The sequence below is a fragment of the Talpa occidentalis genome, unplaced genomic scaffold, assembly GCF_014898055.3.
Source record: "Talpa occidentalis isolate TD23 unplaced genomic scaffold, MPIMG_talOcc4v2.1 talOcc4.881, whole genome shotgun sequence".
Lineage (NCBI taxonomy): Eukaryota > Metazoa > Chordata > Mammalia > Eulipotyphla > Talpidae > Talpa > Talpa occidentalis.
The window spans coordinates 1-25,796 of record NW_023605285.1 but is presented as its reverse complement, the minus strand read 5'-3'; the positions used below and the strand labels follow the sequence as shown (position 1 = coordinate 25,796).

The 25,796-nt window shown below is 50.4% G+C and overlaps 1 protein-coding gene across 1 annotated transcript; it reads left to right on the top strand.

Moving 5' to 3' along the window:
- Window positions 1–1,060: 1,060 nt before the first annotated feature.
- Window positions 1,061–25,721, top strand: LOC119235064 (TBC1 domain family member 9B-like). The gene is given in 20 exon segments (XM_037498106.2): window positions 1,061–1,163; window positions 1,166–1,204; window positions 1,207–1,244; window positions 1,246–1,308; window positions 10,576–10,737; window positions 11,032–11,182; window positions 11,623–11,837; window positions 13,347–13,464; window positions 14,554–14,839; window positions 16,331–16,460; window positions 16,588–16,686; window positions 17,333–17,401; window positions 18,310–18,550; window positions 18,955–19,020; window positions 20,512–20,583; window positions 20,815–20,865; window positions 22,279–22,341; window positions 22,861–22,967; window positions 24,064–24,682; window positions 24,685–25,721. Coding segments are annotated over 20 exon segments (2,757 nt in total). The 3' UTR covers window positions 24,750–25,721.
- Window positions 25,722–25,796: the final 75 nt, after the last annotated feature.

Sequence of the window (25,796 nt, the reverse complement as noted above, 5' to 3'; positions counted from 1 at the left end):
ATATATTGATATATAGCCTCATGTGCACACTCAGCATGCACACACACGCCATATGCACGTGTATACGCACTGCACACACACACATTCAACGTGCCCTGAACACTCATGTGTGTATACATACACACGTATGTTTGTGCATATACACACATGCAAATGTGCGTGTGTGCATTTCAATCTCACACACATCATACACTCAACATACATATACACACACTGCACCATGCACGTGCATGCCCACACATGCCTATGCATACCCTTACACACCACACTCCTGAACAGACATGCACACAGCACACATTCACACATTCAACATACCCACAACCCCACTTACTCTGCTGCCATTTCTCCAGCCTTTCCCTGTCCTTCAGGCCAATCTAGTGCGCGTCTTGGGTGGTTGCTGGATTTCTGCTGCAGCTCCCCAACTGACTGCACCAGATCAGTCCTCAAGTCTGAGGTCTTCATTCACTTAGTTGCTACCTTCCCAGAGGTGCCTCAGCAAGAAGCAGCCCAGTGGCCTCCCCACTTGTGCTGTCACATCCCCTCAGTCCGGTCTTGTGGGCATTAAGCCTTCATGTCTGTCTTTCCCCACCCCAGGATATAGACTCTGCGGAGGCGCCCCCTGAAAACTTGTTCTATGCCCTCTAAACCTGTGTGGCTGTCCACATGCCTCCATGTCAGCGCTGTACCCAGAACACACACCTGTCAGAAAATGTTCCAGGAACAGTGCTCAGACCATGTGCACAGGCTGCCCACTGCACTTCAGAGGGTGGGGTAACTAGCCATCTAGGGAGGCTGATGAGGACCAACATTGGGCTCAGCATTTACATTCTGCATCACAACCTCATGATGGTCCTGCAGGGCCCATGAGCTCTCCCTCATCAGCAGGTAATGAAACAAAACTGAGACATGCACATATCTGGCTCAAGGTCAGGGTCCCCAGGCAGTCAGACTATGAATCCAGCCATGTGCAGAGTCCTGTGTCCATTTCCTTACTGTGTCTGAGAGAGGACAACTGAGGTCTCAATGTGCTCATGTTCACAAAACCATTCAGCTTCTCAATATGCATATGCTCAAGACAGAGTTTTTACCTTCTCAGGTGACCATTGTCGAAAAAGCTGATAGCTCCAGTGTCTTGCCCAGCCCTTTGTCCATAAGCACCAAGAGCAAATGACCTTCCTGTTTGCCAACCTAAAAGACCGTGATTTTTGGTTCAGAGGATCTCTGACTTCCTTCAGAAAACATCACCCCAAGCAGCTGGGCAGCAGCAGTGGGAGCAGGAAATCTAGCACAGTGGATTCGGCCCCAGAGGTAAGAGGGTCAACATGGTGGGGGTCAAGGCCAGAGGAAGAGGCCAGACAGCCATCACCTTCTGTGCTGGAGCCTGACTCCCAGGATGCTTGTGGAGTCTCGGGCATACAGGTTCCTTGCTGGAATCTGGGTAGAGACCCTAACCCAGCCTCAGTCTGGGTGTCCTAGCCACACACACATTGCCTGCGGTCACAGAACTCTCTACACCCTATCTTGCCCCACAGTCCTGAGAGTCACTGGTGGCCTCTAATAGAAAATTAACAATAATAATCCTTACTATCAAATAACTTGTATTCACATTTCCCCAAATGCAGCTATATTGATACATTTTACAGTTTGAGGTACATGGAGATTGATACATAGATTTCAGCCTGTTAATATATCTCTTAAATTTCTTTTTATCTGTAGATTTCTGCTCCATCTCTATTTCCTTCCCCCCCCACCCTTGTATTTGTTCAAGAAATGGAGTCATATGTGTCATAGTTTCTCAGTCTGGTTTTTTTTTTTTGCTGCTGATTATATCCCCTGGAGGCATTTAACAGGTGCCTTTGTGCCCTGTTTCCTTTAAGTTAGTGGTTAACTTACAGGCCACATTCCCATTCAGTTGTTTGTGCCTTGCGGGGGGGCAGGTCTACTTGTGGGCAGAATTGAAGTGTCAGTGCTTCCAAGAGGGACGTCACACCTGGCAGTCTTGCCACATGTCAGACCTGTCTGTCCCTGGGGAGCGTTGCCTAGACTTGCTCATTCATTAGGAACTATGAAATGGTGACTCTCCAATTCAGTCATTCCTTCTGTTTATTAGCTGGAATACTCCAGAATGAGAACCTTCCCCTCAGGAGTCCTGAAGCACTGTTCACATAGGGAATACAGAATAAGTCTTCCATTCTTGCCTTTTTATTCACCAATTTTTTTTAATGTCTAAAATTGTTTTCTGATTTTCTCTCAATGTGTTCAGTTCATTTTTTAATTGTGAACTTGCAGCTTTAAAACAACTTAGTGTGTTTCAAGTCATGACAATTTGTATCCTCATTCCATACAGAATGGTTGGTTCCTGCTTCCTTTTGTCACAACCCTGGCCATATTTGATCACTTCCTTCCTCCTATAATACAATGTGTGTACTATTGGTCAGTCTGAAAATACTCCATGATTAGAAGAGTCCATGTAAAAAGCCACATATCTGACTTCTGCAAGCTCTGGCATCATGGTTCCCACATTCCTACAAATGGTGAGTCAGAGCTGAGTGGCAACACGTGCCTTCCCAGATCCCAGGGCCCTATGTAGCCTGGCCTGATAGACCTTTATTGCCTTTATAGTCCTTTATATGTCTTTATTCTGCCCCTGTAGTCACTGCTGAGTAAACTACATTGCTGTGTAGTTTATACTTACTGTTATAGTTGGACTCGCCGCATTTCAATTGCGTGTGGCTACTGTATTGGAGATTTGTAACTCTAATTCCTTCTCAACATGGATTAGAATTCTGTTAATTGTGTTCTCTAAAACAGCAGGGATATGGAAAAACCAGTGTGCAGTGGAAACATTAAGGAAGATTTCTTATAGGAGATTGGGCTTGATCTGGGATTTCAGGGGGTGAGATTGGATTCTGAGAAATGGAATAGGAACAGGAGTGCTGCTGCCTTCACAAGACAGGGCTTGACAGGCCAGAGCATGCACAAATGGGTCCCCTTCCGGATCCTCACTATTCTTGTATTCCCATTAGTTGCTAGGTGCTGTTCCGGGCACTAGAAATAGAGCAGTGGACAGAGTAGACAAAATCCATGCCCTCTTTGCCATGTATTCTTCTGAGAGTGACAGTGAACACATAAACATCTAACAGGTCAGGTGGTGATAGGACCATGGTTAAAAGTAAAGCCAGATAGGGGCCAGGAGAGCAGAGGGAAGGAGGGGTTCTAATTAGGTAGAATTTGGGCAGATACCTGAAAGAATCATGGGAACCAAGCAGAAAGAATGGCAGATGGGATGCAACTGATATCAATGTTGGAGATAAGATTGAGAGGAAGAAGGGTCAGGTAAAGCCCACAACCCCTTGGAAGATCTTTACCTTTGACTCTGAGTGCGATAAGAAGCCATTGGTGAGTTTGGTGGTGTTCTCTGTAGATCAATAGATAGTCCAACAAGCCAAGGATTCCAGAAATTGCTAAAATTTCTCCCGTTCCCTCCGGAAAAGACTGGTCATTGGGCAGAAACGTCAGCAAATAAATCTGAGAAACAACAAGTAAAATTGGGGGCAGATTTCTCAGGCTCCAGTTTATAGACAAACAAAACCTCAGAGAATGGCAGGGCTGCCTAAGCCCAGAGGTTCTGAAACACAGCAAAAACTTCCTTCCAAAAGGGAAAAACTGTCCCTGAGGAAAAGTGTGCTAGGGGAGGGACAGGGGAAATCAAGGACAGAAAAGCCAGACACTAGAAGAGACAGATCTCAGAAATGCTGGCAAGGATGCTCCATCAAGAGACTACAGGAGAAGACAGGCCCTCCAGCTGTGCAGGGTAGAAATCTATCCCATGTAGAAAGCTGAAAGTGCAGAAAAATTCATGTCATGTAAATATGAGCAACAGAAACAGACTGTGATCACACTCTGTATGAAGGTATTGTAAGGGAGAAACAGACAATTCTACAATGAAAACGCCAGAACAGTAGTCCCCCAAAGTAGATGAAAATTGTAGTATAATATTTCAAAATTATCTAAAAAGAATTAGAAAAATAATAGAAATGGCTGAACAGTACTATAAAAAGTTTTTGGAAAGCTCAGAAACAAGGTGACTAGTCAGAAGAATAATGTGAAAAGATTGTTGAAAGCACTCAGGAAAGAATTAGGAAAAAAATACAGAAATATTTCAGAAGTGAATATTATACAAGCCAGGAACACAAGAAGGAATAGACACATGGAAAGTCCAGTAAGGGATTGAGAAGAGATGCGGCAAAATGGAGGTAGGAGGGTAGTCAAACAACTAGAGAGAAAATGTATTCAAGAGAAGTTATAAGTCAGGCAAAGAAGGTCCTGCATTATGTATAATGCAAGTCCCCCAGAAAGAAAACCAGAACCATGGAATAACAGATGATAGAAACCACAATCTGAGAAAACTTTTGAGAATATTAAAAAAGATTTGAACCTGTGTGGTGGAAGAGCATGTTGTACATCTGGGAAATCAATACAAAATAGTCAATACTAAGATATAATGTAGTAAAACTATTGGACTGTAAAGACTAAAAAAATCTTCTGGGCAGCAAGTGAAAAAAAGACCACTCATTCATGAAGGAAAGTAGCTGCATCAAATGTTTTGATAGCACAAGTTCATACAAATAAAATCATGTTTTAAAGATAAACCAGAGCCTCGCTGGTGGTGCAGGGGGTTGGGACACAACCTATGAAGCTATCTGCAGCTTCTGCAGCACGGGTTCGGTCCCCGGGCCGGCCAGGGAGCTACCCACATGGCGCAGCAGACCTCTCCTGTGTCGCCCGCTGCTCCCCTCAGCAGTGTATTTCAGTCAGTCTGCCTGTTCTGCTCCCCACTCTGTCTCTGGTGAATCCTCTTACCCCCCACCTCTGGCCTGTACCCCAGCTCTTGTATGCATGAATAATAAATCTTTAAAAAAAATTCACTTTAAAAAAAATAAATAAAGATAAACCATTAAAAATGCTATTAACCAAGTATTTATCCAGCAAAATTACACAGGCAGTCAAGAACAGTATAAATTCAGGGTAGCCGCCCACTGTTGAGGAATCTAATTGAGAACATATTTGAAACAACCAAAAATGATTGCAGAAGCTTTGACATAAGACTAGGTGCGTGGGGGCAGGTGGGAGGGAGAGGTGAGGGACAGGGGAGGAATTGCATATATTCAATTATAGAAGTAATGTGGTAGGTAGCAAGAATAAAGGTGACAAATGGTATGTAAAATATGTTCTGACTATTGACAAATAAAAACATGAAAAAAACACAAATTAAAAGGTATGGAAAGTATAAGAGCTCGCTGATTGCTGTATTAACTGAAAGTAAAAATACTACCTAAATTGACTTTAAAAATACCACTTGCAATTATCTTTCAGCAGGGAAAACATGGGAGAGGAAAGAAAAAGGCCACTAGCTAATTTCAGCATTGCCCATAGTAGGGAATTGACAGTATAGTAGTAGTGGGGGATTCATTCCAAGACACCCGGTGGATGCCTGCAGCTGCAAATAGTACTGAACTATGTTTTTTTCCTTTACTTAAATGCAAAATTTAAATCAGACAAAATTTATAAACTAGGCACAGTAAGAGACTAACCAAAAATAATAAAATAGAACAATTATATAGTGTAATATAAGTGATGGGCTTGAACGCTCTCTCAGTATCTTATTAAATTATTGTTTTCAGGCCTCAGGTAAATGGCAAGTAATAGAAACTGCAAAAAGCCAAAGTGCAAATATGGGGAAACTACTGATCTGAAAGAGGGCCTGAGGGTACTATAAAGATAACTTTTAAAACATAGTACATTCTGACAGACCTAAAAAGAATAAACTTGAAAGAAGGGGGAAAGGATATAGTGAGGTAATTCTTGAAAATTTTGTTTACAGGTCATCTGAAAATAACAGGGGTCACTTTGGGAGAGAGAAAGAGACTTAAAGCTGTCCAGCTCTGCGAGCTCACTGCCTTGCCGGGAACACCTGCCTGTCAAGCAGGAAGGGTGAACTGTGAACTAGCGTAGCTATCTTTTTTTTTTTCTTCTTTTGCTCTCCTTATTAAAACCAACTCTACTAAGGCAAATATGACAACTGACACACCATACTACTTTAAAGAGAATGGTTTGATGGCATTTGTTAAATGCATTCCATTTGAAACCATCACAGCTGTGATGAGGATTCTTGTGTAAGCAGCAGAGGGAAGATGCAGTATTTGCAGAAGGCACCAGTGCCCCTGCTTTCTGCAAGTAGTGTCATTCCTAGGCCACATGTGGGACCAGGATAGTGGTGACTGCCTGTGCATCCACATGGCTCATCCTGACATAACCTGTGGGTCACTGCTGCACCCTTCAGCCCCTCGGGCCCACAGTAGGAAATGCTAATTAGCTCAGGTACATTGCCCAAGCTTCAGGGGATCCCACAAAATGTGGGGCCAGGGTTGGAGAGTTTTGTTCCCAGGTGTAATGGCAGGAAGGGACAGTGCAGATTTTCTGATCCAGCAGATGGGGTAAAGGAGAAGAAAGTCCTGGAGACCTCGATGACTTTTGCAGGCTTTTATTGGGATTTACCAGGTATATGGCAGGCAGAGGTGCTGGGGGGCCAAGAGGCTGGCAGGTCTCCCAACCCCCAGCAAGTCTTTACTCTTTCTGCTGGCGTCCCCATGATGCCGCCCTTAAAAAACCCATCTTAGCCCAGGTGATCCCATCTACATATGCCCACACCCTACTCCAGGTGCGCACCATCAGGACTGCAGGGTTCCGTCATCTGTCCTAATGGTGGGAGGGCAGAAAAGCCCTCAGGGTTTTCTTCCAGACAGTCTATACAAGTCATATACGTTTCTCTTGGCAATAGAACACTGCAGCCATGGCCCACAAAAGCAAATGAACTACATAACAATATAACAAAATACAACAGAACACAAATAAGTCCAAACAGGGCACCACCCTAGTGGCAAAAGACAATTATTGGCACCAGCAGATGATCCGCCACTTAGGCTGCCGAAGGCACTGCTCATACAACGGAGGGGACCATTCACCGCATCTACCGTCACACACGAGGAGCCATCGGGCTTCCTGGCCTTCTCTGGCTGTGGTCTCGGCCACAAGCCACACCCCGCATCCACCCCCGGGATGCACTCACTCTGGGATTGGCGATTCTATACTGTTGGGGGTAATCGCCAGCCCTCAGGGTTTCTGTCTGCAGTCGCTCCAACACTCGGCTTTCATAGCCACCAATGCGACTCGCAGACCCCTGCACTCAGGCCAACCCATTGCACAAGCACATGGGTTGGGGATCCAAACTGCACATGCGGCCTCTCTTGGGTCCCCTCTTCGGCTTGGGCTCCACCCCAAGCCACGTTCCCCACCCGTCCCCCAAGGACGGGTTCCTCAGCATCTCACCCTCACTCGACAGCGATCCGGGCATCACCCACAGGTATTAAGAGACTCAATGGTCTTCAGCATACTTGGGCTGCTTATCAGCCGCTCACGGCTTCTCAATCTTAGCACCAGCTTTTGCTTTTCTAAGTTCGCTTTTCCTCTGCCTGGCTGCAAAGAATTTGGCGAGGGCTTCCTCCCTCAGCCACTGTGGGCTCTTATACCAAGGCCCACTGGCCAACCCTTGATTTTTTGTTTTTTTAAAGATTGATTTATTTATTTATACAAGAACTGGGGTACAGTCCAGATGCGTGGGAGGGTGAGAGAATTCACCCAGAGACAGAGAGGGGAACAGAACAGGCAGACTGACAAAATACACTGCTGAGGGGAGCAGCGGGTGCGACAGGAGAGGTCTGCCCCCCATGTGGGACCCTCGCCAGCGGACCAGGATCAAACCGGCGCTGCAGAGGCTGTGGATAGCTTCACAGTGCGGCACTCAACCGCCTGAGCCTGCAGGGGAGACCACATGCCTTGATTTTAAACGATACCATCCATCCTCAGGGTCCCAAAAATACAACAACCTGCCAAGGTTCCCCTGCTTTCTGGCGGGATTGTTAGTCCATTAGTCCATGTTCATCGGCTTTTCCCTTTGTCCACACTGGTGAGCTCCGAATCGTGGTCCTTTCTTCCCCAATGATTCTTGTTGCCTCGGGGGTCGTCGGCTGGTGCTCTTGGGTGTCTCCTCCTCCAGGCGAGGTCTCATCCCATAGCTCCCAGACCTTGTCCATTTCTTGTGCCACCATGACAACGTCCAGCACTGTCACAGGTATACAGTCTGCTACTTCTCAGTCCATCCAGGTCTTTGGAGGGCTCCATACCTGTCTGCATGGATCATCTTGCCAACTTACGCCAATTGTAATGGCAGGAAGGGACAGTGCAGGTTTTCTGATCCAGCAGATGGGGTAAAGGAGGAGAAAGTCCTGGAGACCTCGGTGGCTTTTGCAGGCTTCTATTGGATGGTACATGGCAGGCAGAGGTGCTGAGGGGCCAGGAGGCTGGCAGGCCTCCCAACCCCCAGCAAGTCTTCACTCTTTCTGCTGGCATCCCTGTGACTCCACCCTTAAAAAAAAACCCCAGTCTTAGCCCAGGTGAATCCCATCTACATAAGCCCACACCCTACTCCAGGTGCCCGCCATCAGGCATGTGTTTAGGACCGCAGGGTCCCGTCACCTATCCTAATGGTGGGAAGGCAGAAAAGCCTGATACTTTCACCTTACCCTACACCAGGTAATGGGGATGTGCTGCTGGCAGAAAGGGAAGTGTCTTCTAGGAAGCCAGTGACCGTTATCTATTCAAGTCATGTTTCTACGTGTAGGCACTCAGGTAGGTAACTGAGGGGGAAATAGACAGACACAGGTGCTGGCTCTGATGCCGGGCCAGACCAGATTCTAGCACAGGTCATTGTTCATGGGCGACAACCACTGGCACCTGCAGGCAGAGCACATTCGGCCCAGGGACCATATGAACAGGGACAGGTGTCAGTAATCACACACAGATGCCACTGCTTCCCTGAGGAGATGGGATTACCACCCACTGTGATCTCCGCCCTGGGGCTGTCAGGCTAGGCACTTAACCTGCTCACCTTGCTAGCAGATGAGGGCTGGGAACAGGGGTTCCAGAAAGAAAGTAGGGTTTCTTTTCAGGCCCTTGTCGCTGATGCCCTGTCTACTTCTGCCAACCCCATATTGTTCCTCTTGCCCTCTGCTAGCTGTACAATGGGAAAGCAGGTTTCCAGACCCCTAAACTAGGGTATCCAACCTCAGGGAGCCTTGGGGACAGTGATCAACCAATAAAGGACCTGGGAACCCCTATCTTCCGGGGGCCTTCAGGTACAGTGGACAGAAGCCTGAGAGGAAGGGGACTCCATTCCTCAGCAGTCATTGAGGGCACCTGTGGGAGGGAGTGCCTCAATTGGGGCCCTGCTGGATGATCAGGCCTGACGTCACCTGTGCCTGCTCCACTTTTCCTGTGCAGCTCATGCTTCGACTCCCCAGGGGGAGGAGAGGCTAGGGAGCCAGAGCAGATCCTAGTGTTCTTCCAATAGTCCCAACCTGAGCCAGTGTAGGGTAGGTAAAAAGTATCGGGCTTTTCTGCCCTCCCACCATTAGGATAGAGGGCGGAACCTCGTGGTCGCGAATGCATGCCTGTTGGCGGGCACCTGGAGTAGGGTGTGGGCCTATGTAGATGGGATTCACCTGGGCTGAGACTGGGCTTTTAGGGGCGGTGTCAGGGGGACACCAGCAGAAGCAGAGAAGCATGAAGAACGACGAGAGCAGCAGAGATTACCGGAGAACCCAAACAGGTCATTGCCAGCCTCCCGGCCCCCAGCTCCCCTGCCAGCTGTGTACCTGGTAAATCCAATAAACAGCTGAAAAGCCGCTGAGGGCTTCAGGACTCTCCTCCTTCACCCATCTGCTGGAATGATGAAAAACCTGCTCCGTGTCATTCCTGCCCCCTATAGCCTGTCACTGTTGAGAGTGGTTGAGTATGCAGGTGGGCCCTGTGGAGACAGCACCACTATGGCTGGGGACCTGAGGACACTTAATGCAAATGCCAGCAGCACTATCCTAGCAGGGAATGTGCCCCAGGGAGGGCACCAGGAATGGTCTCCTTGGGGTTTCTTCTCTCCTTGGCCCTGACCTTACTGAGAAGTGTCTGATAAGATGGGCCTCAGAACCTGTTCCCATGAGAGACTGTCCTGCATGTGTGGGCTTGACAAGGGAGGACAGCATAGCTATCCCGTGACCAGAGAGGCGGTGGTCTGTAGCATGGTCTGCTTGGCAAACCCAATGCTGCTTTCTCTACTGCATTTGCCTTCAGGACTCAGGTCCAGGTCAGGTGTCCAATGTGCACATTAGAAACCCCAACGGCAAGGGGCCTCCGTGGTGGCACAAGGAGTTAAGTCTCAGCACTATGAAGCAATCCACAGCCACTGCAGCACGGGTTTAATCCCCAGTGGGGGAGCTGGCCCACATGGTGCAGCAAACCTCTCCTGTCTCTCCCACTGCTCCCCACTCTCTCTCTGTTGAATCCTCTCAACCCCCTCTGGCCTACACCCCAGCTCTTGTATGCATAAAAAAAAAAAAAAAGAAAGAAATCCCAAGGGCAGCTCACTCAAGGGCACTTCTCCTCCCATGTTGTATTTTCCAGTCTTCCCCAGCATCCCATGAGGCATTGGAAGAGCCGGCCAGTTTGTCCTCACCCTTCAGTGGCCGCCAGATCTCCCGTGCACAGGAGGCACCAACCGCTTCCAAGGGCCTGCTTAAACTCTTCCAGGGCAACACGTACATGGAGGAGCTGGGAGCCAAGGGGGTGAGTCTTATCCTCAGCCCTCAGAGGCTGACGATGGGCAATACAGGAGAAGGGAGAGGGGCCCCCTGCCTGACGTGCTTGGAGGCACTCCCTCTGCTCTGGGAGGCATCTTCCTGATGTCCGAGAGAGGTGCTATGCGTAGCCCAGCCTGGACTCCTTGCAGTTTTACTATGAACTCTGGGAAATCCAAGTTGACCAGTCCTGCATTGTCTAGATGGAAGAGGAGAGGAGGACCCTGTCACTTGGGCCTCAGTACCCAAGTGGAACCCACAGCCCTGTTTGCCTTTCCCCTAGGCCAAGGAGAAGATGAAAGAGGAGTCATGGAACATCCACTTCTTTGAATACGGGCGCGGCATGTGCATGTACCGCACTGCCAAAACGCGGGAGCTGGTGCTGAAGGGCATTCCTGAGAGCCTCCGCGGGGAACTGTGGCTCCTCTTCTCAGGTGAACTGATGGACCTCCCTGTGGCAGCTGGGCTGACTCCAGGCCAACTTTCTGAGTTGGTCAGCGGGGAGCTGCCAACCCTGCCAGTGAAAATGGGTCTCTCAGCTGTAAGGGGGTTGTTGCAGGGCCCATGGCAGGAGCAAACCAAGCGTGGGGCACAGTCACCATTGTGGTCCCTTCCTACCCACAGTAGGAGGTAAGCAGGCCCTCTGAGGCCTTGTTTCCTCTAGACAAGCTTTGACAGTGTTCACACTCACCACTTGGAGGGTTTCAGGAAGAGGGCAAGTCAGCCATTGCAACTTGAGTGGAAGCAGGAGCAGTCACAAGGGAACCTTCACCTTACAACAGTAACAGACCTGAGTTCCACCTCTCTTCTGTGGTGCACTGATGTCTCTCCAAATTCTGAGAGAAAGAGACACTTGCTACCCATGTTTTCACAGGGGCCTGGAATGAGATGGTGACCCATCCCAGCTACTATGCTAATCTGGTAGAGAAGTCCATGGGGAAGTACAGCCTGGCCACAGAGGAGATCGAGCGAGACCTCCACCGCTCCATGCCCGAGCACCCTGCCTTCCAGAATGAGCTGGGGATTGCTGCACTCCGGCGGGTGCTGACTGCCTATGCTTTCCGAAACCCCACCATTGGCTACTGCCAGGTAAGGGGACTGGGCAGGAACCCAAATACAACATTTCTCTACAGAGGCCATCAGGTCCCATGGCCCTGGACCTGACTGGTGGCCTCAGTCCCTGTGCCCCCAAATGGAAGCCCTACCACAGAAAAAGACACTTCAAAACAATGATAATTATTCACTTATCCCCATACCGTATTAAGTTGCCTTCTATGTGCTTCTGGAAGCATTTGTTTTCTGTGCGGGGGTAAAATTTACCATCTTAACCATTTGTAAATATATAGCAGCATTAAATACATTCACACTGCTGTGCAGCCATCACCACCATCCATCCCCAAAACTTCATCTTACAAAGCTGACATTCTGTATCCATTAAGTAGCACACCCCTCATCCTCCCGTACCCCCACCCCCTCTCAACCACTCTTCTCCTTTGTATTTCTATGAACCTGACTATTCTAGGTATCTCATATAAGTAGAATCATACAGTAAGAGCCCTTTTGTGACTGGCTTATTTCACTTAGCATAGTCTTCTCCAAATTCATCCATGTTGTAACATGTTGCAAAATTTTCCTCCTTTATAAGCTGAATAATCTTCCACTTTATGGATATATCACATTTTGTTTATCTGTTCATCTGTTCATGACTATTTGGGGTTTTTCCACCTTTTGGCTATTGTGAATGCTGCTGCTATGAACATGGATATGCAATATCTGCTCACATCTTTTCACTTCTTTTGGGGATATACTTAGAAGTAGAATTGCAGGATTAAACGGTATTTCTGTTTCTATGTTTTTTATTGAATTGTCATAGTGTTTTCCATAGGAGCTGCACAATTTATATTCCTACCAGCAATGCATAAGGGACCCAGTCTCTCCAAGCCCCCACCAAACTTGCTTTTCTGGTTTTGATAGTAGCCATCCTAATGGTGTAAGGTACCATCTTGCACCTTTGATTTGCATTTCTGGTGACATTTGACTTTAAATCTAGTGGACATTTCATCAGTCAGGTCAAGTGGCTTTCTCTACCCCCTCGACCACACGTGGATTTCAAGGCAGCACAGCAAATCCACTTCCTGGAGAGTGAATGTTCCACATGACCAATGCATGGAAAGCCAGTGTATTAGCTTTAAATAATTTTGAAGATAACTTCTGTTGAAGCTTTTCCTTTTGAGCCTGCTATCAACTGAGGCTGTGCCATCCTAGTCTTGCCATGGCCTCCCTGTAGCCATATAGCTATGTGCCACACAACTTGCCTACACGTCCACCTGGCCCAGCGTGACACCTTCAACACCAGACACTGCTCTGCAGAAGTGCGGCATTCACGTCCACACTCTTGACTCTTCCAGCGCCTGCTAGCCCGATTAGGGTGACCCAGCTGACTATTTTGTCAAATTGATTTCCTGCAGATCCCCTTTTGGCAAACTGCCAAGTTGGGTGGGCCAGTTTGTCATTATGGAACTTGCTTGTGGGGCAAGGGAAGGGCTTTACTCGGTGGCCAGCTCTGTGAACCTCCCTTCACTGTCCCTGTGCCCACAGGCCATGAACATCGTCACCTCAGTGCTCCTGCTCTATGGCAGCGAGGAGGAGGCCTTCTGGCTGCTGGTGGCTCTCTGCGAGCGCATGCTGCCTGACTACTACAATACCAGGGTGGTAGGTGAGTGCCAGCAGGGGTGACAGCCCCTCATCCAGCTGCACAAGCATTTCCCCCACATATGCTCCTGACTATACATAGAAATCCTCACACAGCTGCAAAGTAGAGAGCCAGGCACAGGCTCACCAACCACCTGACCCAGACTTGCAGCAGATTCCCCAGTTGCTGGTAGTGAGAGTTAGAAGTTACACATTTAGTGACTTTTAAAAGTGCTTGGGGCCTACATTCCCATCAGGTCAAACTCTTCTTAAACTTTTTTACTATAGAAAAACATCACAACTAGCATGTATAGTACACCCGCTATGTACCTCCTCTTCAACTGTAACTTGTGGAATCTGTGTCATGAAGTAGAAATGGGTTTGCAAATGTATTTAATTATGTGTGTGATTAAGATGGTATTCTAAGATGCCTTCATGTATTATTTTTTGGAAGGAGGCGGGGAGGGGGATCTTTAGCATCATATCTGTTCTCAAGCTTTAGGACAGGATACACAGAAGCCCCTGCAGCCATGGTTTAATCTGATGCATCTAGGGAACAATTTTGTATTTCCCCAAAAAAAATCCAAGTTTTTTTTTTTTTTTTAAAGATTTATTTATACATACAAGAACTGGGGTACAGGCCAGAGTTGGGGGGAGGTGAGAGGATTCACCAGAGACAGACCGGGGAACAGAACAGGCAGACTGACTTAAATACACTGCTGAGGGGAGCAGCGGGCAAGGCAAGAGAGGTCTGCTGCACCATGTGGGTTGCTCCCTGGCCTGGAATCGAACTCATGTTGCAGTGGCTGGCGATAGCTTCATCGTGCTGGACTTAACCCCTTGCACCACCAGGGAGGCCCAAAAATCCAAGTCTTATGAATGAAATCATTCTTTTCACACAATGGTTTGGAAGCTGTAGAAAGAAAATTTAACAGCTTGCTATTCATTCTTGTTTTCTCCACATACCCAGCCTCTGTAGCCTCGGTGTGCGTGGAGCTGTCCAGAGATTGGGCGGGGCCTTAGCCTTAGGCTCTCAGGCCCCACCTGAGGGCGCACCTGAACCAGAGCCCAGGGGTATGGGCTCACAAGTCAGATTCCTCTTTCCTCTCCCTAGGGGCCCTGGTGGACCAAGGCATCTTTGAAGAGCTTACAAGGGACTTTCTACCCCAGCTCTCTGAGAAGATGCAGGACCTGGGGGTCATCTCCAGCATCTCACTTTCCTGGTTCCTGACCCTATTCCTCAGCGTCATGCCCTTTGAGAGTGCCGTGGTCATCGTTGACTGCTTCTTCTATGAGGGCATCAAGGTGATCCTACAAGTGGCCTTGGCCATCTTGGATGCCAACAAGGAGGAGCTGCTGGCCTGTGTGGACGAGGGCGAGGCCATGACCATCCTGGGCAGGTGACCAAGCTGGCCTCTCAGGGGACAACCTTGGGTTCTCCCCAGCCAGCATTCAGTGACTGTGTCCACCAGGAATCTGGTCCTGCTAGATCCAGGGAGCAGAAGAAGCTTCCTTCCTAGTGGGGACAGAACAGCACTAGGGCAGCCATAAGACCAGGATAAGAGAGAATGGGAGTGGGCCAGGGCATGGTGGGCTGAGGGCTCCTATCGTGCATAGGAGGTGGCTAGAATAGCAGGGCAGCTGTTGTTTCCATAAAACAGGCCTGGTTGTGTTTTCCTGAGCTCAGGCACCATGCTGGGCTTGCCGTAAGAGCTAAAGGAGCTTATACCCACTGTTTACACCTATGTCTCGGGGTCATCCTGGCCACCACCTTTTCCCTCAACCCCACTTCCTATCATGGATTCTGGGATCCAGCTGTCCCTTCCCACCCTCCAATGCCTCAGTGTAGGCCCACAACACCCCTGCAGTGTAGGCCTCATGCCTGCTTAGTTATAGTTTTCCCTGCACTAGTTTCGCCCACTAGCATCCCACAGCATTCTTTCTGCTGTCAGACCCTGGGACACGAGGTCTCCCCCTGCTGTTGGTATTTCTCTGTACACAGGAGCTGAGTCCTCACCTGGCCTTCTCACCTGGCCCTGAGCTCTGTACAGTCCCATCAGGCTGTGTGCACATATTTGCCTGGCCTGGAAATATGTCCCGGCCACCCAGGACAGCCAGGGATGCTGCCACTTGCCTGCTGAGCCAGCTGAGGTGCTGGTTAGCATTCCACAAGGTTATCATCTCCCTGTTCTGGACGGTGCTAGCTCTTTGTCCACAGGGAAGACTAGATATAGCCCACATCAGAATCACAGAGGATTTTCATGCCCCTCCCCACACCAGACAGATGGATGGGCTCCTCCTCATGAGTGAAGGCCTCCCTGGGGATGGAGCCCTGACCAGAGTAATGGGGGGGAACCAGCCACCTCTCCCACCTTAGCTTCAGGCCCAGCCTAGAGAGCCTGTGAGGGCAAGAAGCCCAGGTTGGGCAAGCCCAGCCAAAGTCAGGCCCTGTCCTAAAGCTCTGTCCCCACAGACATGGCCACAGCAGCACTCCTTCCATACCTTTCTCATTTGCTTCCTGAGTGTTGCTAGGTTAATCCACATATCCCTAGCAGCTCACCGAGGGAAGGAACACGTCCCTTCTGCCACAGTAGACCTTTCTCCTAGAGTGAAAGCATCTGGGCATATAAAGGGTTCCTGAGGACATCTTAGCTTCCTCATTTAGTACTCAGGCTGAGGTCTTCTCTCCACTGCCTCCAGGAGGACTCCTTATTTACCAGGGCACATCTCCACCTCACCATGGAGTCAGTCAGGCTTATCTGCAGCTTTCCTGGAGAGGCCCAGCTCTCACTCCTGCTTGTGAAATGGTCCCTCCACATCACGTAGCCATGGGAAAGACTCCCCTGTCACTACCTATGAGTGGTCTATACTTCTGTCTTTAATCCTGGCAGATACCTGGATAACGTGGTCAATAAACAGAGTGTCTCTCCTCCCATCCCACACCTCCATGCCCTGCTGACCAGCAGGGATACCCCCCCTGCAGAAGTGGACATCTTTGACCTCCTAAAGGTGTCATACGAGGTCAGTGATCACTGGAACCTTGTGTCAAGTTCCTGCGTCCGGGCATGTCGGTGCAGGGGTATAATGAGGGGCTGGCAGGTGTTGGACCCTAACTCCACCTTATCTCATGGCATCACTCTTACCATAGAAATTTAGCAGCCTACGTGCTGATGACATCGAACAGATGCGGTTTAAACAGAGGCTGAAAGTGATCCAGTCCTTGGAGGATACAGCCAAGAGGAGTGTGGTATGAGGGGGCAGGCCTTCTGTGGCCCCAGGTTGCAGGCAAGGTGGGGTGGTGACCCAGGGAAACTGCCCCTGCCACAGTGCCTCCCAAGGGGTGAGCAGGGCATTGCACAGCAAGGGACTAGAATCCCCAAGTGTGATGCACAGGTGGGAATGTGGGCAAAGATCCCCATCACTATTTTCTGCTCATGATTTGGTCATCAGCTTCTCTGATGCCCAGCTGCCTAAAGTCCAAGTGCCATTTTGCTGCCAGCTGAACCTTCCCAGCCCGACTTTGCCCCTACCCCTGGGTGACAACACTTGGACACCTTCCACCCTTCCCAGCCCACTGTGCCACTGCCACAATCCTTTGCCTTCCTCACCTCTGGAGGGAGAATGTACTGGGAAGGTCTAGAATGCTTTCCAAAGAGATGGTGCCAGGGATCCAGACAGCACTCCCTGACTGAGTAGCTGGGCAGACAGTGCCCAAAGAGTGAATGTGTGAGCCACATTCTCTTCCTGGGTGGGCCACCCTGTGTGCTGGGCCAGTTAGCAACACCAGAGGGGTAGTTCATGTCTTTGTACTCATTATCCCAAAGAGCATCTTGTTTTTACCATTGCAGGAACTTGAGAATCCATCAATATATCCTATTTCTCTTTCCTTCTAGGTCCGAGCTATACCTGGAGACATTGGTTTCTCAATTGAAGAGCTGGAAGACCTTTACATGGTGTTTAAGGTGACAGTCAAAGCAAGGGCAGGACCAGAACCCCAGCGTAGTCCCCTAAATGTATCCCTACCACAGCAGAAGAGAAATAGATTTAAAAGCATTTTCAGTTACAGTTACCACAAACTTCATATGGTGTGATTTCATTCTTGGAGGACACTTAATTCACAGAAAAACCACTCACACCAGTTTATACAGAAGGGGGAATGCATTAGCTCATTTAAGTGAAGAGTCTAGGAAAGCACAGCTTCAGGTGTGAGCTGGACCTGGGTGCTCAAACTTGCTTCTCCCCACCTCAGATGTCCTTTGGACTGCTCTTCCTGCAGAATGGCAGAATTGTAGACAGATCCAGGATCATCCGTGTCTCTCAGGAACCCCAGCGGAAAGAATTTTTCTTTCCAAATGGTTTTAGCAAAAAGTCTAAGGTTGATTACTAGACTGACTCAGGTTAGGCGTTGTGGCTTTGGGAGGCATTTGCCACTGGGCCAGATCTGGGCTATGTACCCTCCCCTTGGTCTAAGGGTAGGACAGGGAGGGCTCTCCAAGAAAATTTCAGGCGCTATTACAAAAGGAAAAGCCTGCTTTCTCTTCAGCAGGCACAAAAGTCTATGCTGCCATTTTGCTCTTGTCAGTTCCCAGCTTCCTCTGGTTCAGCCCCCAAGGTGGCTGCCATGCTGCAGCTTTAGGCCTGCTGTGGCCTGGTGCCCAAGGATCTGTCCCAGATCACCCCTCTGTAAATGAGGGACTGATGGCTCCAACATGAGCGGTTCTGTGAGCTGCTGCATCAGGCCCAGTACTCCCCACCCTGGGACATGGCAGACCTGGGTGGAGAAGGAGGTGGGTACCCCAATTAGCCTGATGATCCTAACTGTCCAGGGGCAGGGCACTCAGGCCATTTCACCAGACTGTGTCCCTTGCAGGCCAAGCATCTGGCAAGTCAGTACTGGGGTAGCAGCCGCCCCACAGCTGGGCGTCGGGACCCCAGCTTGCCCTACCTAGAACAGTACCGCATAGACGCCAGCCAGTTCCGGGATCTTTTCGCCAGCCTGACACCTTGGGCCTGTGGCTCCCACACATCTGTGCTGGCAGGACGAATGTTCCGGCTCCTGGATGAAAACAAGGACTCGCTGATCAACTTCAAAGAGTTCGTGACAGGGATCAGTAAGTGGCTGCAGTGCCTGCCCATTCCCTTAGCCCTTTCTGAAGAAGCCTCCAAGGTCCAGACCTAGCTAGTCTTTCCACTGCAGCTAGCAGAGGGCAGCCCAGAGCCCTTGATCCTTAGTAAAGAAAGGGCAGTTTTCCCACAGGAGACACATGGGGCTCCAATGTATCTCCCCCCATCTTTCTGTTAGCCTGGAGCTGCTAAAGGCCAGATCGTAGACCCTAGGGAAGGAGAACAAACAGGATACCTGGGCCTTGCTCTCAGAGGCCTCTCTGTGAGGGAATCAGATTGTGAGGAGGGTCCTGCCAGAAGCCACTGGAAGGGGGAGTTGTTCAAATTCAGACTGTCTCAGGTCTTCAACAGTCTGTTACCAGTGTGCCTCCTCTCTGGCCTTCCTCCACAGGTGGGCTGTACCATGGGGACCTGACAGAGAAGCTCAAGGCACTCTACAAGCTACACCTGCCCCCAGGTAATAGCCTTCTCCCTAGCAGGAACCTCACACATGTCCAAAGCTGGGCCTGTAGCATCCTAAGGCCCAGCACAAGCGTCTGTGGGATGCTGGACCTTGAGGCAGCCTTGGAGACCAGGCCTAGTGGAGGGAGTGAGGCCTGGCTTGTCTTGGTCTGAATAGGGCTGTGACCTGTGAGGGTCACAGCACCACCAAAAACTTCGGAGGGGTCGCATAACTGGACACTCACGTGTGAAACCAAGGACCCTGTGGTTAGTAACCTGTCCTTAAGTCTTGTTTATCCCCCAAGGGTCAACCTGGGGGCATTGCCAAGGGCCAGGTATGACCTGGGGAGCCCTGTCACGGCCATGAGTAGGGTTTGCGTCTCTTCAAGGTGCCCCAGGCTACTGATGGTGATGCCTGGTGACTCAATGGGACAGCTGGTCGAAGACAGAACCTGCAGTCATTGGGGTCCTGCTGTGCAGGGCACACTCACCTGGTACAGCCACGTGGAGAGTCATTCCAGGCAGCGATATCCCTGTTTTCCCTGGAGGAAACTGAAAATTTCAACCTAGGTTCTGAGATGGAGCTGTTTGGGACCCTGCTATTGTCCACAGCCCCTGGAACCTCAGAGGCCGCCTTAGAGTCACTCCAGTGATTTTTAGAATACTGTGCTGAGCTCAACTCCAGAAGCTTGCACTTTGGCCTGGCAGGACCCAGGTTCTATTTTATAACTCTCCAGGCAATTGTTTTGTGTTGCTGAGGTAGAAAGTTCTGCTCTTGTGACAGGTTTTTCCCTACAATGTGACCGGAATAGTGGCCCCAGCTATCCCTCCTGGGAGGGTTGGTATCAACCATATCTGACTCAGCTGAGAGACAGATTTGCTGGGCTGAGGTCCTACATAAGAGAGCAAGTGTAGCCACCCCACTTCTCCCAACCATCCCCTGCGATGCCCAGGCCCCTGATGGAACTCTGCCCACACCCTGCCACCTCCCTCATGTGCTACACACTGCCCATTTCCTCTCACTGTGTGCCACTGGGACAGCTGGGAGAATAACCCCCCACACTGGAATGGTGTACCACAGCGGAGGCCGGGGGCTGCATAATCGCAATGAATCACGATTCACACTGCAGTGTGAATCACTGTGGAACAACGCCCGGTGTGTGAAATGAGACGGGCAAGTCACTTGTGCATGGCTCTTCTCTATGTGTGTGCCCAGGGTCCTCTGGGCCTTGGCATCAAGGGGTGGGCAGAAGGCTGGCTGGTCATTAGACTCTGTCTGCACTGGCTGGATTCTTACCAGGGATACTGTTTGTGTTTCAGACAAACATACAAAGTCAAGAGAGTCACCCGAATCAGCCGCCACTGCTACCCCTCTGACCACACACCATATCAGAGGGCACTGGGACCCATGGGCATGCCATGGGGGGATGCTGGGCCTGAGAGGTTTGCTTTTGTGTGAATCACATTGCTTTCTCCTGCCCTCACTCTCCTTTCTCTCTGAGCATAGCGCTGAGTCCAGAGGAGACTGAGTCTGCCCTGGAAGCCACCCATTTTTTCACTGAGGACAGCTCCTCAGAAGGTGAGCCATCAGCACCAGGTTTTGCTGTGGGGCCCATGTGGGTGGCCTGTGGCCCTGCGGTGGGCTCAGGCATGTGTTGCATTAGAGAGCTCCAGGACAAGGGGACCCTGCCTCCTTGTCCAGGCTGGGGCCCTGGCAGTGTTCTCATTCCTGTTTCTCTTGTCTCTGCCTTCCTGGATCCTGGCTTCTCCCTACCTCTGCCCTCTCGTCTTCCTCCGCTGTCCCTTCCAGCATCTCCCCTGGCCTCAGATCTGGATCTTTTCCTGCCTTGGGAGGCTCAAGGTCAGTCCTTGGGGGCTGGGACACACCCCTAGTTCTGGTCTTCACCAGAACTTTGGGCTTCATCTACCTAACACCACTGTATGGTCAGGAGGCCTAGAAATTCTTAGTCCCAGAAACCCCACTTGAGGGTACATCCTGTGGAGGACCCCTAGCAGAGGTGATTCCCATGGACGGGAGGAGAGGAGTGGTCCTGTTATTGTCTAGAGGGTGGGTGTGAGACACACAGCTCTGCTGACATGGCATAGCACCAGGGTGTCAGCCCTGTGACCATGTGCAGGAGATCTGCCTGCACATTTATAGGAAAAAATACAAATGCTAACATTGCAGCAGTGTGAAACGTGTGGAATCCACAGAGGGAGGTGGAACAGAGTAGCAGATGCTTTCCTTAGAAGATGTTTCCATGTTCTCCACAGGATGGTGGTGTTCCTTCCCCTACACAGAACTTTTTCATTAAGGAAAAATATGCATGTTGAGTGCCTACTGGAAGTCATGCCCATTCAAGTGTTGGCTTCAGGGTGATAGGCCATTCTTGGCCTGGGATTTGGTGAGCCAGCCCTTAGTGTGTAGCTTACTCACAAAACAGACCAGAACTCCACACTGTAATTTCTAGGGACAAATGATACTCACCAGGGATAATATAGACCCAGAAGGGAAATTTGAAACTGTGTATCAAGATACCCAGGGCAGTCCTGTTGACATTGTCAAAGGCTCAGTTGAACTTGACTATGAAGCTTAAGGACTATGATTTCAAATATGCCAACTAAATAATCTCATGTACCATCTGTACTCGGAACCTGGGCAGATCAACAGTGCTTTAGGCTTGAGCTAGAGAAAGGCCCCATTTTCATGGTGGGTCTCTATCCCAAGGTAAGATGCCTGAGCCCAGAGAGGTGCCCCTCCCCAGCCTACCCCATCAGTGAGGCCATTCAGAGCTGGGATGCTGCTGTCCAGCCTGAGGACACCCACACTGCCTCTGGGAGCAGTTTTGGGAGAGTTGAGTGGCCTGCTTTCCCCAAGTTCATGGTCACTGTAGGTTGCACAGCATGTGCCAGCTCTAGCAAACATGTCACTTCACCAAATACATAAAATTCCCCCATTAGCTAGTGTGGTAATTGCAGGTTGACTTGGTAAGTTAGCACTCCCAAGTTTGACCTTTTTCAGCAGAAACTACAGAAATCATTAATTCTCACCTTTTCGCCATAACATGCATGATGATTCTGAAAAACTCCTAGATGTTAAGACTTGTGTTCCTTTGAAAAGAGAGCACACGAGGGTTTCATGGCTCTCTGGTTTAATGGGAGCAGGGAGAGATGAGTGGGGCTGGCCTGCTGGCAGGTGAGCCTGGCCGGCCAGGGACCTCAGCAGTGTGCAGTCCTAACAGAAGAATGTTCTTTTACTTTTCCGGTGGTCCAGAAGCACTACGGCAGGAAGAACAAGGTGGAGCTGGCAACGAGGACGTCCGAGACAAAAGAGAAGGTAGATGTTGTCATTGCTCTGCGTTAGTAGGGACCCCAGGACCAGTGGGGTCTGTGCGCCCATCGTGTCTGACTCTGTGGCTGTCCCTGTGGGAAAGGTGTTACTGTGAAGGGAGTCGAGCTCTCGACAGCCCCAGGCCTTAGTCTCTTGTAGCTGTGAACACCCCTGGCACTCACCACCTCCCTCATGGGACCTGCTTTCTGCCAGGGCCCCTCTCAGTGGTCCAGCCAGCCTTTCCTCCTCATGCCATCCTCTCCAGCTTCCATGTGGTTCCAGTGTCTCAGGGAATACAGGTCGGGGCCATCTTCGTCAGCATAGGTCACACCTACATCAGCACAGCGTGGGAGAGCCATGGGCATTCTTTCCATCACCACCTCCCCAAATAGTGGGTGTCTTGTAAGAGGACCTCCGTAGCTCCACCCCAGACAACACCCACATCCACTCACTCCTGCTGCCAGCCCCCAGCCCTCTTTCTCTCATTCGGCAGATGGAGATTAATCTTTTTCTCCCAACTCATAGAGGAAAAGGGGACCAGCCCCCCTGACTATCGACACTACCTTCGAATGTGGGCCAAGGAGAAAGAGGTTCAGAAGGAGACAATCAAGGATCTTCCCAAGATGAACCAGGTAAGCCCAATTATAGTCTACAACAGATATTTCTGGAGAATTCTGACCAAGACAGGGCCCTCCCGCTGGGCACTTCACCACCTGCATGCCCAGCAACCATGGAGGGTGAAAATTGTGCCAACCTCTGGAGCCGCTGGTCAGAAGGCTGTCATAGATGATTCCAGAAAGACAGCCAGCCAGTTGCTTTAGGGCCTTGTCTAGGGCACTGTTTCATGGAGATGGTTTGCTTTCATTTAATCAGTATCTGTGAACCAGAAAGCACAGGGGAAAGTTAGACTCCCTCGGGCAGAGACATGTACCACCTTTCACAAGACCCCTTCCTGCTCCACCTCCAGACCCAGCACAGGCACTGGGCACATACAGACCCACCTGTCCTCATGGCTGACTCTTCATTTGCTGGTCTCTGGATGGGGAACTTGGTGTCCTGCTCAGGACCTCAAAACCAAGGCCCTATATTCAGAGCGCAGGTGTATAACCAGAGGCAGCTCTCCAACTGCAGCCTAAGCAAGGCCCTGCTCTGCCCAGAGGGCAGCCTGCAGTCTGGGTGCTTTCTCACCCACATGCCTATGCTTGGGGTGCCCCATGGAGTGAGGCTGTATCCAGCTCTCAGACCAAGAGGTCTGAAAGTATGGCTTCAGAGCCTGGAACCTGACCTCCATACCCCTTCGGCTGACCAGGCTGTGCTTCTCTGTCACCATCTTCTGAAGAGTCTCATAAGGGACAGAGTTGAAGTCACCTCTTATTAAAGATAGAAAGTCTGGGGTGTTTACAAAGCAGTGAAGAAGTCCTTGTGGTCACTGGATTTGGAAAGTAATGATTGAAATGAGCTCATCTCTGCTAAAGATTGGACATGGAGGCAAGGAGAAACTCCAGATAGTTTCTGTGCTGAAACATAGTCTTTTGAAGGCTGTGCCAGTCCAGTTTCCCTCGCTGAGCCTGTGTCCCAGTCTGTGAAATGGACAGGGCAAGATAGAGGTGTGTGGAGACAACTAACAAACCCTCCCCGCCACCCCCCACTTAGAACACCCAGCTGACCCCAGGGCAAGCTGACCCGCCGTTCACCATTGCTCTGCCTTTTGTCTGACTTAACCCCCAGGAGCAGTTCATTGAGCTGTGCAAGACACTGTACAACATGTTCAGTGAAGACCCCATGGAGCAGGAGCTGTACCACGCCATTGCCACGGTGGCCAGCCTGTTGCTCCGCATCGGCGAGGTGGGGAAGAGGTTTTCGGTACGGCCAGGCAGGAAGCCCAGGAATGGTGCCCCTGAGGAGGATGAAGCGCCAACCCCCAACCCCGCTTATGACCCAGCCCTGGAGCTTCAGCCATCAGCCGCAGGGGATCCCCAGGCCAAAGCTGGGGGTGATACCTACCTTGGGAAGACACCACAGGAAAGCCAGGTGGTGGGTGAAGGGGGCAGCGGCGAGGGGCAGGGATCCCCCTCCCAGCTTCTGTCTGACGACGAAACCAAAGATGACATGTCCATGTCCTCCTACTCGGTGGTCAGCACAGGCTCTCTGCAGTGCGAGGACCTGGCAGATGACACAGTGCTGGTGGGTGGGGAGGCTCGCAGTCCTGAGGCCACTGCTCGCTGTGGGGGCACCGTGGACACAGACTGGTGCATCTCCTTTGAGCAGATCCTGGCCTCCATCCTAACGGAGTCCGTGCTGGTGAACTTCTTTGAGAAGAAGGTGGACATTGGACTCAAGATCAAGGACCAAAGAAGGTGGAGAGGCAGTTCAGCGCCTCCAGTGACCACGAGCAGTCAGGGCTTTCAGGCTGATGCCTCCACTGAATGGGGACTCGCTTCTCTCTCCTCGCTCCCACCCTTCCTTCCTGTCTCTTTTCTCCCAGTGTCCCCAGAAACAATGAGCTGTTAAGTGGAAGAAAGTTTGAGCAGTTGCAGGTAGGGCCCAGGCAGAGTCTCCCTCGTCCTTCATGTACCGGCCCTTGCATGGTGTCCAAGGCTCTCTTGGCTCTGCCCCCTGCTTGCCCACTGCCTCTGTGCCTCACGTGTGGCCAAGCCAAACCCTGTTCTCCACCCACCAGTGTGGAGGAGCCAGGTAGTGCTCCGGGGAGCCCCTTCTGCCACTGGCACCAGGTGGGAGGGTTACGAGCCTGTTGGGCACCGGTGTTGGGACCTTTAAGGTATCTCCAGGAACTCCTAGGCTGGCGCTCCCAGCTAAGGGACACAGGCGGGAGCCATGCAGGTATTACTCAAAATCTTCTTTCAGCTTCTCCTCCTCACCATTAACCTTAAAGGTAAATCCCTCAGGTCCTGATAGATTTCCTTGTATTCAGTTCAGTTGGCTAAAAATGACACTGTGCTCAATGCCTTAATAAATCCCTGAAGGAACTAAAGCTACTGTGTACAACCTTAATGTGACCTTCCATAGCCTGAGGCCCGTGGCTTCTCCCCAGTCAGGTATAGGGCCCAGGTTGTGTGCTTGAGGTTCCAGACTCTCAGTCCCTCGTGGGGGGTGTTCAAGGCCACCAGGGAGGACAGTCACAAGGGAAGTGCTGATGCAGGCAGGCAGGGCCTGTGCTGACCTGTGCTGGCAGGGGAAGCCCCAGCCTGCTCCATAGGTCTAAGCGGCGTGGTTCTGGGCACAGCAAGTGTGTGCTCGGGCCTGGGCCACAGCCAGCATGGGAGATCAGGGGGCAGACTGTAGGGCCATAGGCAGTGGCCTTGCAGCAGGAGTCACTAGTTGGTATCCAGTGTCTGCTCCCCACACAGGGCTGCTCCTGCCTTTTAACTAAAACAAATCTATTTGTTTTTAATGTAAGGTTTATAAGGCATAATTTGCATGCCATAAAATTTTCTTGTTTT